The sequence below is a fragment of the Armigeres subalbatus genome, chromosome 3 (genome assembly GCF_024139115.2).
Source record: "Armigeres subalbatus isolate Guangzhou_Male chromosome 3, GZ_Asu_2, whole genome shotgun sequence".
In the NCBI taxonomy this organism is placed as follows: Eukaryota; Metazoa; Arthropoda; class Insecta; order Diptera; family Culicidae; genus Armigeres; species Armigeres subalbatus.
The window spans coordinates 16,441,878-16,458,878 of record NC_085141.1 but is presented as its reverse complement, the minus strand read 5'-3'; the positions used below and the strand labels follow the sequence as shown (position 1 = coordinate 16,458,878).

Below are 17,001 nucleotides of genomic sequence, written 5' to 3'. Positions count from 1 at the left end.
ATAATTAGCCAGCCCGAGAAAACTCCTGACTTCAGCTGGATTCTTTGGTATTCGAAAGGTTTGAATAGCATCTGCTTTGACCTTTGTTGGTGAAATTCCATCAGCCGATACAATATGACCAAGAAATTCAAGTTCATGCACCCTAAAGACACATTTTTCCCAGTTTAGTTGAACGTTACGGTTCTTGAAACGGTTCAGAACCTAACGAATAAAAAAACAGGTGTTACTCGCCTATTTTCGATTTTATCAGATTAATTCAAAACAAAATATGGATAGAACAATTTCTTATTTTGTTAATATATTTTAAAAGTTTTAATAGTTTTACCGAGAAAAAAAAAACGCTTTATACCTCATTCAATCTTGCATCATGTTCTTCCACAGTTGTGCCTTCCACCATGACATCATCTAGGTACCAGTACACTCCTTCACATCCCGTCAATATTTCGTCCATTACTCTTTGAAAAGTTTCAGGAGCAGTAACAAGACCAAAGGGCATTCTTTTGAAGCGGAAGAGTCCCTTACTGGTGATAAACGTAGTGACATCTCGGGAAACAGGATCCAATTCAATTTGTAGAAATGCTTCACGAATATCGAGCTTACTTCGAATCATCTGTTTTCCCATTCTTGCCAAATAATCATCCACGACAGGCATTGGATATCGTTCTCGTAGAACGGCTTCATTTACTCTTCGTAAATCCAAGCATAGCCTTGGTTCGCCGTTTGCTTTTCCGACTACTACCAATGGAGACACCCATTGAGTCGGTCCCGTCTTAACTTCAATGATGTCTCGCTGGAGCAGTTGATCGAGTTTCTTATTCACAGCATCTTCAAGAGGAACAGGAACTTTTCGCAATGGTTGAAAAATTGGCTTAATGCTCGGGTCCACATGGATGTGAACTTGAATCCCATCGATTTTATTGAACGGTTTTAACTCCTCATTCACGATGTTAATATCTAGACCTACTTTCAAAACTCCAAGTTCCTTGGAAGTTTTATCTCCTAAAAGGCATTGCTGACCACCGTCCACAACAAAAAATTCTGCTACCACATGTCGTTCCTTGATCCGTACCTCAGCAATGAATGATCCTATAACCTATCAATATACAAATAATTTGCATTGCTTATATTAAAATAATACATTAGATACAAATATACCTTCAATGGTGTGTTACTACCGTATGCTTTGAGCACGCGACTGCAGTGTCTTGTAGACGAGTGTATATTGATGTTAGACGCTTTGAATTTCTCCCACGCATTACGGGTAATCAGGTTGCACTCTGATCCGGAGTCAATTATCACATTCCATTTAACTCCTCCAATACAGCACTCTATCATATTCGTCTCGTTTCCGGTATAAAACGCATAATAAGTCCTCTGTAAAACCTCATCTTCCTTTGTAGAAGTACTTGATAGATCCGAATTCTTGCTTTCGCAAACGGTCTCGATAGCACGAACCTTTTTCTCCGTTGTGTTGCTTGGTAATTTACTTGCTGATCGTTTTAGATTTCCACGGCATACGGACTCAAAATGTCCAATGCGCTTACAACGCCTGCACGTTTTATTCCTAGCGGGGCAATTTAGTGATTTCGAAAAATGTCCCGTGTTTCCACAACGAAAACAAGAAGCTTTGCATTCCCCAGTCATTTTTTCTTCTATTTTCCGATTTTCGAGTACTCTGAACACCTTCTCATGTTGATACCCAACGTTCGCTTTATCCAAACTCTTGATCTGCTCATCCACGCATTCATACATAGCGCCTAATGCTTCAATTTCGGCTAGAGATTGGTCTTCCTTCAATATACGACGACGCAGCTCACTCGAAGTACAGCCTTGGACAATGACATCAATCAATGTGATCTCAGTTAAAATCTTGGAAACTTCGGATGAATACTTATCGAAACCGCAATCTGCTGCTTGTTGTTTCAAGCGCATTACGAATTGAGCGAATCGTTCCTCCTTGAATTGTTTCATTTCGCGGAGACGGTGTCGCTCCAGAGTATGTTGACGAGCTGGCTGGAAAAAATCGTTCAATTTCTCAATGGCAGTATCGTACCATTTCTTTTCAACTGCCACCAATGGAATTTTATCTGTGTCCGTGAGATTCTCGAACACTCTCTGCAGTTGAGGTCCACCAAGGAACAACAGTTTAGCTCTTTTGATCCGTTGGTCAAAAATCGAGTGTGCTTCAAAATAACATTCTAGCGCACTTTTCCACGATTTCCACTCTCGACTTAGTTTGGATCGTTCGATTTGCTCGCAACGAAATGGAGGTAACGGCCTCATCTCATATTCCATTACTGTAATATTTTATAAATATATAATATATATAACAGTAATAAAAAAGACATGCTTAACCATAGGCTAACAAATGTTTGAACCAGTGAAATAACTCTCAAACACATACCTTTGTTTATTTTCCATAGCAACAATTTTTTTTTTTCAAGCCACTTTTTTTTTTTGTGTGAACTCTCCCAGTTCCGGATAAAATCTACTTTTTATGGACTCTCCCAGCCCAGGGACAAAATCTAATTGTGGACTCTCCCAGTCCGGGCTCTGCCAACTAGCAGTACTTCTTGTATTTCAGTGGAACCTCCCGTTCCAGGATCTATTTTTTTTACCATTAATATTGGACTCTCCCAGTCCGGGCATTGTCAACGAGTATTCAACTCCCATTTCTTTTCATTTTCTGTGAACCATCCCGGTCCTGGATTTTTTCCATCACATTTGCAAAAAAAAATCGCTCAGTATTTGTACTGCTAATAGAACCTTTTTTTTTAGAATTTAACTTCCTTGTCCAACTATGTTAGCCTAGGTTTAAACTTTCAAAATTTCATTCTTACCGGAGTTCATCCTCGTCGCCAGATTGTAAAGTCCGGTCCGGAACTAGTCCAGTCGATTGAAACCACAAGGAAATACACTTGGATCGTATTCACGTCTTTATTTGTCCACGGTTTAGACATATCTGACCTGTACATGGTTTCTAGATTGCTTTGATAAAATACCTTTAGCAACAGTTCTATTTTACACATATATATTTCATACATCTATTTGCTCTGAACCCTACAGACTGCAGAAAAATGTGGAATTCCACCGTTAATCATAGAGAATGATTAGTAAGCTTTGAAAATGAAAATCTTGGATTATCTAAAATCCTAAAAATGATTTGTAATCTTTCGAATAACAACAGGTCTTTACTCTTGGCATGTTCATCATTGAAAATGGCTGCAAGGATGGGCTTGGTCAATTCGATGTCGGAAGATTGGTCGCTCAAGAACACAAAAAATGTGCTGGAGTTTTTTTTTTTCAGGTAAAGGAAATCGTTGTGGCGTTCGTCACAGAAAGCCACATAAAACCGGATGTGAATGTCATAATACTTGGCTTTCGATTTTTCAAACTGATCGACCATGGGAGATGGTGGAGCTATCGTCCTAAGAAGAGCCAAGACTCAAGCTGAAAGCCATCAAGGCCAATCGAAGTTACTACTTCTGTCGTAAACGTCAGGATCATTGCGGCATACTGTCTTAGAAACATCATCAACCCGAATCTACGGCAGGTTCCGTATATCAACGCTAGTGACCTCAGTGCCAAACATTCAACCTTGGAAATCAGTCCGGCTGCTACATGATCCTGAATTTGTTTTCTTCCACTCGGTTTTGTCCGTTTGATCGGTTCGAAGTCCATGTTACAATCGTCCTGTACATATTTAACCAATACTAGTCGACCCGGCAGACGTTGTCCTGCATAGTAGGCGAGAATGTGTATTCCGAACTGCCCATGTAAAGTTCGCATAGGAATCACAATTTTAGCTATTCATGGTTTGCTCAACTTTACTCGTAATGTTCCCATTAGGAAGTATCATATAAACCCGTCGGAAACTATAACGAATGTTTCTGCTGAAGAAATGAAAAAAATCCATCCAGCCGTTTTCGAGTTATGCGGATACGAACACAGACCATTTCATCACAGACAAACAGACGTAACACTAGAGAAATAACCATCGACCATGAATTCAACGATCAATTTGAATTTGATGATTATGCGTTCCACAACTAGAGGCGCCAGCGTTGTAATCCTTCAAAATTGACATTTCACTCCAGCGCCTTCTTCAGCGTCGAATGTGGATTCCTCGGTAAACTTTGTTACAAAATCGAGATTATGGCGACATGAATGTAGCTTTTTCCCGGAGTGTACAAACAAAAGAAATTTGAGGTTTCTGACGTCTGATCATCTTTCTCTTTAAAGCACATAGGGGCGATAGGATTTGAGAAACGTTTCAATCATATTCTACCCATGCGCTTGAAAGAAAAAGGTGATTAAACATCAGCATCAGCAAGCTCTATGAAAATCGTCCACATCCAGAACACAACGTTATTTAAATTTCTCTCGCTCACAGACGCTATCTTGAGCTTGAATACATCACTGAGGGTACAATGCTCATTGTTGACTAACGAATACTCAAATGTGGTGGTGATCTATTCTAAAAAACTTAGTACATGCGGGCAGAGGCAGGAAACAAAAACGCAAAACGGATGCAAGAACGGACACCAAGATCAAAAAGGACTCAACTAAAGAAACTGTCGGCGAAATCCAGGAAACCCTACTACTTTCAGTGCATTGCCGTCTCGTAGCACAGGGGTTAAAAAACAAAACTGCCCAGAAACGTGCAAGGCAAACAAAACCAAGCTGCTTAAGTTTACTAAGAAGTATGCTGAGAAACTGCCTAGGGGTCTGGAAAACAGTTCTTTGGACGGACGTTTCAAAATTCGAGTTCTTAAAATCCGAAGGAATCTCCCGTGGAAATCCGAAGGAATTTCCCGTGGAAATCCGAAGGAATTGCGGCTTCTTGTGTAGTGTTAGCGGTAGGGAGCTGTAGGAGCACCATACCCAAGGTAGGCATGGAGAAGGAAGTTTGATGGTGTGGAATAGGAAGCTTCGGCAGTGCAATAACAACAAATCCCTATATGGACTTCCTACGGAAAAAGTTTACGCTGTTTCAGATGCGCCTTGAAAACAAGTTCATATTTTAGCAGATCCACGACATGGAGCACACTCTAACGAAGACCAAATTTTACCTCATTTTTTTACCTATTAAGAATTTATGGGCGATTGGCGACTACTTGATTGACAAAACCAATGAAGATAACTATTTTGAAACCTTGGAGGACGGAGGCACTTCGTATAGACAATCTGATGGAGAGTATGCCGAAACACCTGCATCTGGTCTTTTAGAGCAAAGGAGAACCCATGCATTATTAAACTTTGACACTAATTGTTTTAATCGATTCGAATAGTTTTTTTGTCTCAAAGTAAAATTTCCAGCTTCTATAAGTAAATTCAAAACATAATATAAAAAGAGTTGGTTCCAAAAAATGATTGGGTGGGCACTTTTCTTCGGCCCAACTCTTCTAGAACCCTTCGTTGATATTTTATCGGAGGCTCCGATTCAGCAACTTCTCATCGTCTTGGAAGTCAGCGAAAGTCATCCACCTTCGGAATCCTGAGAATGATCTATCCTATTCAAAAAGCTATCGTACCTTCAGCTTTATTTCAGGGTTATTCAAGCTGTTCTATAAGTTTTGCTCTAGGAACAATTCAGCTTCCATGGGATCAACCTCATTAACTGAAAGATCTGTATCAACCCGGCGAAGGCCCAAGCCATCATCCTTCCCGGGCCATCATCCAATATCCTCTAAAGTTTATTCCGGTGTGAGATTGTAAATAAACACTCAAAGACACAATAGTGAGATGGAGTAACGACGATCCTCAAACTTATTTTTAGGCAACCGATTGACAAAACCAGTTTGATTGAAACTGTTGTAACTGCTCGAGGGAAGCTCGTCATCATCGAACACTTCATGCCGGTATGGGAGAGCTGTGCCAAAATGCACAACCTCTAAAACTACTCTATCATGAAGTCAGAATAAAAAATACATTTAAGACTGAATTGGTGAGTGCAAGTTTAGGATCCGTTGCTTATTTTCTGATCAGCTTGCGATAAGGGTGTTTGTAATTATTTTTTTCACGCATTTCTCCCTCACTCACCGCTCAACAGATTTCTCCATTATCCACTTTTATCCGGAGAAATTACAGTGCGATAAACTCTGACACCAGCGATGTTGCGAAAAATTGTTATTCATCTTCGCATGTTTCGCGAAAAGTATATGCCGCTCAGTTTCCTCTCCAAACTGATTGCATCTGACGATGCGTCACGCTAAGTAGTAGATTCAACACAGCATTTCAAGACAAAATTTTCAAAACGACTTATCTGCTTTTGTAAACAAAGATTCAAACGACGATTTGACGAATCTGACAGCTCTCGCACGCAAACTAACACCGTCAATATGTATGTGGAGGTTTCCGCTACCTGTTGATGGTGTTGGTTTGCGTGCGAGAGCCATCAGATTCGTCAAATCGTCGTTTGAATCTTTGTTTACAAAAGCAGATAAGTCGTTTTGAAAATTTTGTCTTGATTTCTACATTTTTGTGAATATGCTTGTAAAAATTATCTGGAGTAGTGACGAGATGGAGAATTTTGAGGCGTAAAATTAAATTATCCGGCAAACCGGCGCTAATGAGTTTATCACCGTCCGGCTTTCTATCCGGATGAAATATTGTTTGAGAACACTTGAGAACGCTGTTTGGATCAATCCTGGGTTTTTGTTTATATGAGTGAGAAATCCGAAGCCTAAAAATAATAGGGGAACTATTCCTGGATTTCATCTTATGGCACCGATGTTCATACCATCAAAAACAAAGCAATGGAAAGGTATTTGTATTGTTTCTCATTTTTGTGTTCAGTAGTGACCAAGCATGTTGACAAAAAGAAGTGACGAGATTGGTGCCGTATTTCTTTGTTTTGAGATGAGATAAATATATCTTCAGTGAGATGGAGATCGGAACAGTTCCCATAAATACCTCCTGAGCACTAATGTGATGAATTAGAAAAAGTTATCTTCTCGAAATAATTTCAAAAAATCAAAAATCGTAGCTAAATGGCCATGTGACCAAACACTGATGTGTAAAATTATATAAAAAATAGTAAAATGATTGTTACATGCCTCACTGAAATGAACAATCGTGAAAACATGCCAAAATCGACCCAGCACTGTTTGGTGGTCGTTGCCTTGGTTGCAGACGCGTTTTTTCCTCTTTTCTCAAAAGTCAAATTTTTCAGACCGTAATGAGCGGTTATGAAGGGGCCAGGGCAGGACAAGGGGAAAACCCCAAAACAACAGCTCGAAACTACTAGTTTTGAATTTGTTTCTTGCGGTTCAATTGTTTTGTGAACTTTTCGCCTTCCTCATGGTTCCCAATTCGGCCTGGCTGGCTGCGTGTGCGGTTCGATTCGAGCCCGGGTTTGACATTGTTGTCGTATCCCACTTGTCGGAAGAGCCGAGAGGCGACCGGATATCGTAATTATAGATGATCGAAAAATCACTCGGGAGATGCTCCGGCGACAGAAGATGGAGAATATGAGAAAAATTGATGGTATCAATTTTTGTTTGGCTTCGTTTTGACAAATGATGATACCCATTCCGTTCGTTGTCGTTATGCCGGCGTTGGGAGCTATGAAGTGGCCGTGGACAGTCAAATCCAATTGATCGAAGACCGCGAAAGTCATTAATAACTAATCAAATTCTCGTTAGAGCGGGAGGCCGACAGTACGAGCGATCAATGATCGGCAGAGATCGACAGCCGCCAAATCGTAGATGGCGATGTGATTTGCACACCGATTATCGACCATTTTGAGTTCCTCCGCTCAAGGTAACATCGATGGAACGGGCCTTGCCCGCTCATTCCATTCTACGGCTCCGCAGCGGAGTGCGTACCAGCCAGCCAAGATTTATCTCAAATGATTTATAAATATGAACCTTGTGCGGTTGTTCACCATAATTCTGGAAATGTTTTCCTCCCAAGGAAGTGGAAGTCTGCCCACCCTTGCCATCACCGTCGCCCCAGTCAGGAAAATTCCGTTGTCTCGAGACTGATTAAATGACTTTCTTCTCCTGTGCCGTTCGAATCTTGAGCCCCGGACTCCGAGGGAGGAAGGAATCATCGACGAAAAAAACAGCCATAAATTGATTAATCTATCGACATTTGTTTCAAAGATATGCTTTGATTTCTTTCCTCGGTCTTAATGCGCTTCCCGGTGCGGCAAAAAGCGGCTCACTCGAAATTGCCCGCGTCTGACAGCCGCAGAGCCACCGAAGAATCGCGCTCGCTCGGGAAGAGCGCGCCGACGAGTGTGGAGGCAAAAACTAATCATCATTATCTGCATCCTCCTGATGGAGAATGGCAGCGAGAGATCGATGCGCTTCGGGGTATTCGTCGTCGAGGAAGTTCGATGAATGATACCAAAACACACCACAAATAGGGCGACTTTGAGGGGTTGTTCGGTGCCTGCGTATTGGTAATCATCATTATTTATTATTGAAATTGATACGATTTTAATAACACGTTGCCAGGGAAGAACGTTCGGGCCGAGGATGTGATTGAAGTGCGCCTTCGATCGGGGCGCGTCAAAGAGCGAGAAACATAAAATAAATAGTCGGTCATTTGTACGGGGCGAGTTTTCTGCGGGGCAGGAGTCTAAGAAGGTAGAGCGGAGGTGTCAGTCGATGATCTTGTTGGCGGAATTTGGTTACAAGATCGGACCACTTGGTGCTTTGATTGTATAAAAAAAATTAAACAGTAGATGAGCAAAAGTTGTGAGAAACGTCATTCTCACGAGCATGTCCAAACGTGTACCAAAGGATGGAGTGACTATTCAATGCTTTTATTCTTGGGTTCAAGGATCGACAGGATCTATTTTTGGAACGAATAATATGAGTCGTTTCCTGGTTGTTCCAATTATCATTTCCCTGGCAACTTACTTTCACCCAGATGACCTTTAAGAATTTCACCAAGATTCGTATAGGACATTCACTGCCAGCTGCACCAGCCCAGCCAGCTAGCCAAAAGACCCCGTGCAACATTTGCACAGATCTATTTTCACCGCGTACAATAAAATAGTTACACTTGAATAACGACCACTTTCACCCATTGGTTGCGAATCGAAACTCGGTATCTGGCCTGGCTGCATGCCGCCGGATTTCGCAAGAACCACTCAGTTCGGGAATATATTTAGAACACCTAATAGATCCCCGGGTCTTCGGCAACGGCTACACAATTCGACGAACTAAACTGCAACGCTCTTCCAATCGACCCGATTAGCCGTGACGCGATTAGTGGGCCCAGGGATCCCACTTTGTGTCACGGTGAGTCGTCGGCGTGAAAAAACAATTAAATCCGAATCTGCCGTGCATCGTTGGCCGTGGGGATCACGAATCGGGCGGTCCTGCCGCATCATTGTCACACTCCATTAGGATGAAATTCAATTAATGCAAAATAAATACACTACAAGAAGTGCAACCACGCGACGCGGGATGAGACAAGCGACGCTACTTGTGGGCTCAACAAAACATAAATTGTCGCACAACTTTGCCGCACCTCAGTCGCCGCCACGTATCGTATCGTCGGCGGCACCGGGAAGGTCTGGCATCGTTTTGGCAGCGACGCGCATCATAATTATTGCAAGATTGCATCCGAAGCGTTGTTGTTTTTGTGAATTTTACAATAAATTAAAAGATCAAAAACCGCACTCCACCGAGAGAGGCTTTGACCGTGGCGAGGGTGGCGGCAACGGTTACGGCGCGACAATAATATCGGATGCATCGCTGCCAGCAGCCAGCTGCCACAGCTCAGACTTCGTAACTCAGAAACTTTCTTGCCCCTCCGCGAGCAGCGCATACAATTCCTTTAATATTTATTCCGACACTAACGAGGTGAAAATATACATTCTAATAATAAAAGACTCGAATAATTATAATTTCTCTTGAGGGGCGGCGGCGGCGGCTAAGAATTCTGCACCGTCGTCGTCCATCACACGGCCGCACCGTCGGCCGGTTCCTCTGTGGTCGACGTTTCGCGTGACAGTTTGCGACGCGAAGCGCCACGCTCGATTTGCGACCACCACAGGGCATACTTCGACGGCCATGTACTAACTAATGCCGATGTAGATCTGCAAAACCGCCGATTTCGGTGCGAACCCCTTTTTCGTCACTTCATCAGTCCACCACCACCGGTCGGTGCCGGATTCGGGGTGTCTGTCAGCTCGGTCGGAGAGGCAGTGCGCGAAGCATAGCCGCATTTTTGTACACGTGTTTGTAAACATTTTTTTCGCTTGTTATCCGCTACCGCTGCTGCTTCTATGCCGTTTTTTTTTTCGTTGCTTTGTGGAACACAGTCAGTGTGAGAGAGTGTGAAGTAGAAGAACGGAACCGGTACAAAGTATGCGCAAATGGTGATTATTGTAATTATTTTCGTAGTATTTGCCTCGTTTCACCATTGACGATCGACCACCACCACCACCACTAAACCAAAAAAAAACTGACCCATTCCGAAACGGGGCCATTTGGCGATATGTTTAGTGTTTACAGTTGAATGTTTGATATTATTTTTACTCCATCGGTGGCACTGAATTTTCCTGTTCCGGTTACGAGCGATGGAGTGATTCATCTTTAGTCAAATTAGTTTAGATATATTATGATTATAGATAACAGCTCTGGCATCACTTCCACCTGTCAACATGATTGATTTTCAAAAATCTCCTCAGTCCTCACACTCATCGCGAAAAACCATGATATCTGTCAAAATGTGCGTGAACGGTTTTCCTCCCTTCAATTCCTCCGCAGTATAATTCCCATTAGGAACTACCAGACTGTGTGTCAATAAATTAGCTTTGTAGTCGCGAATTGAAGTCACATTTAGAAATCCGATTAAAACGAGACAAAATACCGTTCTCCCTATTCTGACGTGCTCCATAATCCTCGCTGCCGAAGGTATGACGTTGCCCCGGCTTTGTGCCTAGTTGCGACCGGTTCGATCGAGCCGTCCTTGCCCGGTGTTGCTGAACGCTGCTGGAACAACGACCGATAAGAGGCGGACTCCAAACGAATTCCCGGGCGTTTTAATTATTCATAGAGTGCAATCGAACTTGTTCAACACTTCGGTGAGTCAATAAAATAACACTGCGATCGTTTTGGGTCCGGAACAAGATACATATGAGGGTGGTTAGGATGCGCGGATCGAAGGCGTTGCCGGCGATGACGGGCGCGGCAGTCAGTAGTAGTGGCGCTTCACTATGTGATGCATCCACGCTTCGATGGCGTTTGACGATCGTGCACACGCGCTCCAGGCGGCCAGGCTGGTAATTTATTACAAATTGAATCTCGTGTACCAGCTATTAGCAGCACTATTTATGATCACTCTCATGTGAGTCGCCAGTTCTTGGCTGGATAGTATCGGCGGGGAAGGATGAAGTACATTCGAGCGAGAGCAAGTGGTTAGCAAAGTGGCTATCTACGATAGTTGAGACTATCTACGATAGTTGAGATTTCTAGTCTGAAGAAGTTCTAATGGACATTAATTGGCTTGTCGATCGATTCTGAATACTGAATTGTTAATATATTTGTGATCCTGAATTTATTAGCTGTTCCAGTTATTAGAGCTCCAGATGCATGTCTTGTATAAATGTTCTGTTTTCATAATAGCTAATCATAACTAGCGAACGAAACCCAGCTTCGCCCGGGTGTTGCAAACAGAGTGTAAAATAATCGAAATATTTTGGTGAATCCCACCTTTCTTCACTTGTCAGCTCACTTTCAGATGGATTCATAGTCGGCACTGGACTGTCAATATTCGATTGAATATTAGTCATTGAATATTTATGCACATTCTACAAATTGATAAATTATCTGAAATCTAAACACGTTTTAAATGAGTGAAGTAATTTATCACATAGAACTGAATCTGATTTGCATCCGTGAGGCACTTTCATCGGTAAACGTCAATATAAACAATGCTAATTATGTTTTTTCTGCACATAGTAAATACACTCAGTGATAGTCGAATGAATGAGTTCGTGGATTAGTCGTCTGACTATTTCATTCTATGTTTTGAATAATCATGCGATGTTTGTCAAAATTCGGACTGAAGTAGCTTCATGAAAATGAATATTTTACGCTCTGATCGACAGCCGCCCGTTCAGTTACTATATTGCTTCAGCGTTTGGAGAATGTTTGCAAACAGAGTGCACATCGGGTTTTCGGGATTGGTCCACGGCAGCGGTCGTAATGCGAATCTCTGACGAAGCGTTTCTGGATGCTTTTTATGCGTGAGGCATGAATCGCATGGTAAGGAGCCCATATTTGAACTCTGTACTCAAGAATCCTTCGGACTAATGAGCAGTAAAGTGTTTTCAAAGCATAAACATCATCGAATAGTACAGAATTGCTGCGCAGGAAACCAAGCATAGTGTTGGCTTCAGAGATTGTCATGAGGATGTGCTCGTTGAACCGAAGCTTACTGGCCAATGTAAGGCCAAAACTGTTTACTTATGGAATTAACTCTCATAAGCGGTAACTGGTCCATCGAATAGTCGAATCTGATTGGTGAGCGGCATCATGATGATGATGATGCTACCATCTATTGTAGCAAGGCTCCTGCCGATAGCACTGACCATATCTGACAAACGATTCGTATTTCATCAAACTCCTGTATGAAGGGCCAAAATGGGTGGGGTGTTCCATAAGCAGAGACACTTATGCGAACCCACGGGATGAATAAAGAATCTCCTTCCAGAAAAAAGTTAGTGCATACCTAGCCCTCGTTTCCCAGATTGACTCAATAGATGGGAAGTAGAGCCCGCCCTTCATTGACGAGATGTTAACAATAGGAAGTTGGCGATTCCACTCTTCCTTCTAAATCACTTCAATCGTCCCTGATGGTAATTTAATATTTTTATGTTATTTTCATATAGTTTTAATGTAAATTAATAATATATATTGCAATAGGCTCACAAAGTTTTCGTTCTGGAGCAAATGAAAGGCAGAACTAGTGAATCATAAAGGCATTATCAGCTTCAAGGACTTCAGGAAATTATTGACAATCGCCAAAATACACATGCGTGTTGTTTGTGAGTTTGAATCACATCGTTTCTTTTCTGTGTCCGTAGTGCGCACCAAAATGAGTAGAAATTTTGATCATGATGAGGTACGGGATAGGGATGCTGTTACTAAATATTCCAGTAAACGTGTGTGGACTTGGTGCGGGGTGCAAAGGAGTCCGACGTCTAATTCTGCAAAGTTGTATTGATCCCTCGCCAAAAACGTTTCAAAACGGATCCAACTTTTTTTTGCCGGAGCGATTAAAGAATCCTGCATTGGAAATATCAGCGAAGTCAGACGACGAGGAACTTGTCATCGGAGCTTTAGTTTTTGATGCGGTACCACAAGATTGGAACGGTATCACTTATTCGCAGCAATATTTCCGAAATCTTCGAAGCAGGAACTTGATGGAACGTCTTTCCGGATTCAATGACCACTTCATATAGGTATTATGTGCTGTATTAGCTCGAACAATCAAGTGTTAATCCTTTTTTCTGCATTTGGTGGCGTCATACACATAAAGCAGCTTGCACGAGTGAGCTCATCAAGCTAGATATCGTCGAACGTTTTTTGATGAATCTGGCGAATTCTGGTAACGGATTCAACAGCTGGATAGACCTTATCATGCAACAGTCTTCAGGATTAAAATGGGTCGATAACTTTCCATGCTATGAATGTTGCCGAATTTGAAAATCGGTGTAAAGGCTCCCCCAGACCTAAGCGATTTCATCGCCGCGACGGCGACAACTAGTCGCCGTGATTCTGTCGTTGGGTCGCTGCAGGCAATGTTCTAGTTACGCTTCCTTACCAACGGCGACAGAATCGTTGTCGCCAAGCGATAGAATCGCGTCGCGACTGTCACGTCGCGTGTGTTTGGGGGAACCTTAAAGCGAGCTTCCAGGCATCAGGGAACACGGCATCTGCGAGTAATCAGTTGAATATTGTCCGGGCAGGGACAGCCATCGATGCTGCACAGTTCGAACTTCGGATGAATTTGATCCGGACCAGGTTTCTTCGAAACGTTAACTGATTTCAGATCGCTTAAAACAGTGTCGTAACTGAGGCTTAATTGCGGTGGATGGATGTTTTAGCTTTGTTATTCATCTAAATACTGGGGAATGGTAATCTGACACAAACATACTGTGAAAGAACTCAGAAAAGAGATTCATAGAAGTGTTATCGGCGGAAGAATTATGATTGCCATAGACGACGCTATTCGGAATACCAGCTGATCTTTTACGAGCATTCACTAAAGTGCATAACGATAAAGGATTCCCTTTGAAAGTTCCGTTGCATTTGTTGGTTCTACAGCCCCTTCATCTATTTTCTCTATTTTGAGCTTCTTTCAAAACATTCTTAAACAATTTACCATTACCAATACTTTGCTCATTAAGTTATCCAATGTCCAATGAAGATCAAATCAAGACCGATAGGCAGTGGATGTTTTTAAATATTTCATAAATATTCTATCTATCTCAAATGAAAAAAAAAAAATGATGCGACATTCATCCAGGGATTCGACAGAAATCCTCGAAGCATTCCGATGAGAATCCTTTAGTGATTCCGACGGGAATCTCCAGAGATTTTGATGGGAATCCTCCAAGCGTATCGAAGGGAACTTCCATGGATTCTGAAGGCAATCCATGAATTCTAAATCTTCACGGGATTCCGACGGGAATGTTCCAGGGATTCCAATAAAAATCTTCTAAATATCCTCCATCGTCCAGGAATTCCGACGAAATATCCGGAATTTGAACGGGAATGTTGCAGGGATTTCGAGAGATCAAGGTATTGAACGGAAATGCTCTAGATAATCAGACGGAAATGTTTCAAGGATTTGAATGAGAATCTACTAAAGATTCCAGATAGAATCCTTCAGGAATTCTAACGGAATCATTCCAAGAACTCCGACGGAATGTTTCAGGAGTTCCAACGGAATGTTTCATGCATTTCATGAGCAATTTCCAGGGATGTAGAAGTAATTCTTCGAAGCAATCTGTCGAAATGTAAGCAAATATGGGGACCCGAATTAATCCTCCAGGGCTTCCGTAAAGAATCCTCCAGGGATGTTGAAACAAATCATTGAAGGATTCCAGCATCTTGGGATTCAAGCAAATCATCCAAGGACAGTGTTGTAAAATGTCATTTGCATTCGTTTGTATAATTTTCCCAGAACTTGTTTCAGAAGGTAGCTATCAATTCATGTTGTATGAGAACTTATAGCGTTAAATGGGCTCAACTATGTCTAACGAGACTTTGCTGTAAATATGTAATCTGGGCGTGGGAGGCAAAATGTCATTCAAATGACCCTGGTCGAAATGACACGTGACATTTTGGAAGTTTTCACTCTCCAGCCTTTGATGTTATACTTAGAGCAATGTCCCTTGGACAAAAATATAACCCTACTCAAGCGTTATGAGTACATTCAAAATTATGGAAGAAATTGGGCTTCTGAAGAAAGTTATGAGCAAATTAGTCAAATGACATGCAGATGACATTTTACAAGCCTTCAAGGATTTAAACAAACAATCGATGTATTCCGAAGTGAATCGTCGAATATAGTATGATTCCGAAAGAATTTGTCGAGAGATTTCGACGTCGAGAGACTCGAAATTAAATATTGAAGCAAGTCCGAAGCAAATCACTGAAGTATTCTGAAACAAATCCTCAGGAAATTCCGAAGCAAATCTCCGAACGATTCCGAATCCGAAACAAGTTTTCGAACGACTCCGGATGAATTCCGAAGCAAATCAATGAGAGATTCTGGAGCAAATCCTCCATGGATTATAAAGCATATCCTCCACAGACTCTCAAGGGTATCCCTCAATGCAACGATGCCGAAAAGAATCCAGTATGAATTCTTCTGGATTCCGATTGTAATACTTCGATGATTCTGAAAGGAATTCCTTAGATATCAAATGAGAATTCTTCCTGGATTCTGATGGGAATTCCTCTCGGATTCTGATGAGAATCCTTCTCGTATGCTGATGGGAATTGTGGAGATTTTCAAGCTGCTAGGCAAGCGAAAGTCTGCTGATAAACTGTCACTGCACTGTCCGCGATGGTTGACCATATGTCTTTGACTGTTAGTGAAGTACCACGATTGCTTTGATTGATACTTTGGTGGCTCTCCGTCGTTGTTCATATCAAGGCAAACTAGATGACTTTCAATATGCTTGCTATAGCTCTCGAATGTCAAATTTAAAGGAACTCAGGCCCAAGATGAATACATACAGGTATTGCAGTGTGTCGATTTTATGATTCTGCAAATTATTTAAACAGTTTAGATTTAGTCATCTTGGATTTTTTTATGGGACAGTCACCGAGGTTGTTTACGTTCGCACTGAATTTTTTTACACCCACGCTAATCTCTCCCATCTACTGTCGAAGTGAGTGAACCTTGCTCATGCCATAATTATCGAGCACAAAGTACTGAAAAGTGATACAAGATTAGATCATTGACTCAAACTGATTTAAAAATAGAAAAAAAAAAACAGTGCTGCATTCTGAAGAATGATTTTCTAATGAATGCTTTGTGGCGAATGATTTATTTTGGGGATTGAAAAATCAACAGCGTATTGGTCAAGTGTTATCCACAGACCTTACCGTTATTTTTGTCTGTATTTAGCATAATTTTTTCAGAGGATGTTTCATGTCGACTCTTTAAGCATTGTTCTCTGTTCTGTGGTCAGGGTTTTTGGATCGTTGCAGAAAATTTCAAGTTTTTAAGAAATCTAGTATTTTTAGTTTCGAAATGGCCCGATAATTCTAAATTATAGCGGTCCATTCCCGGATGGATGACAATATTCATCAATTCTACAGACTCTGTAGAATCTCACGGAGGTTCCCTTTGGTTCTACTATTAGTTCATGCTAATTCATTCTGGTGAAATTATCGGGAAATGAAAAATTGAGAATACAATTTTGGGTCAGCTGTTGAGGAGAATAAAACAAACGCACGGAAATTGATCTGTATGGTGCTGCAAATAGTTCATTGTCACATTTGCAGCAGGCAT

At 41.7% G+C, this 17,001-nt stretch overlaps 2 protein-coding genes across 4 annotated transcripts in view; both read right to left on the bottom strand.

Moving 5' to 3' along the window:
• LOC134223105 (homeobox protein cut) overlaps positions 1-17,001 on the bottom strand; it is a 716,360-nt gene that overhangs the window by 573,227 nt on the left and 126,132 nt on the right. The window lies entirely within an intron of this gene.
• LOC134221116 (uncharacterized protein K02A2.6-like) lies at positions 260-3,046 on the bottom strand. The gene is made up of 3 exons (XM_062700314.1): positions 2,841-3,046; positions 1,156-2,297; positions 260-1,093 (listed from the first exon to the last, which is right to left on the bottom strand). Exons 1-3 carry the CDS (start codon positions 2,848-2,850, stop codon positions 344-346), a joined length of 1,902 nt encoding a protein of 633 aa, XP_062556298.1. The 5' UTR covers positions 2,851-3,046; the 3' UTR covers positions 260-343.

Coding starts and splice junctions, on each gene's coding strand:
- LOC134221116 (XM_062700314.1), bottom strand. Junction 1,094..1,155: donor GTAGTAACACACCATTGAAG/GTATATTTGTAT, acceptor GTATATTGATAG/GTTATAGGATCATTCATTGC.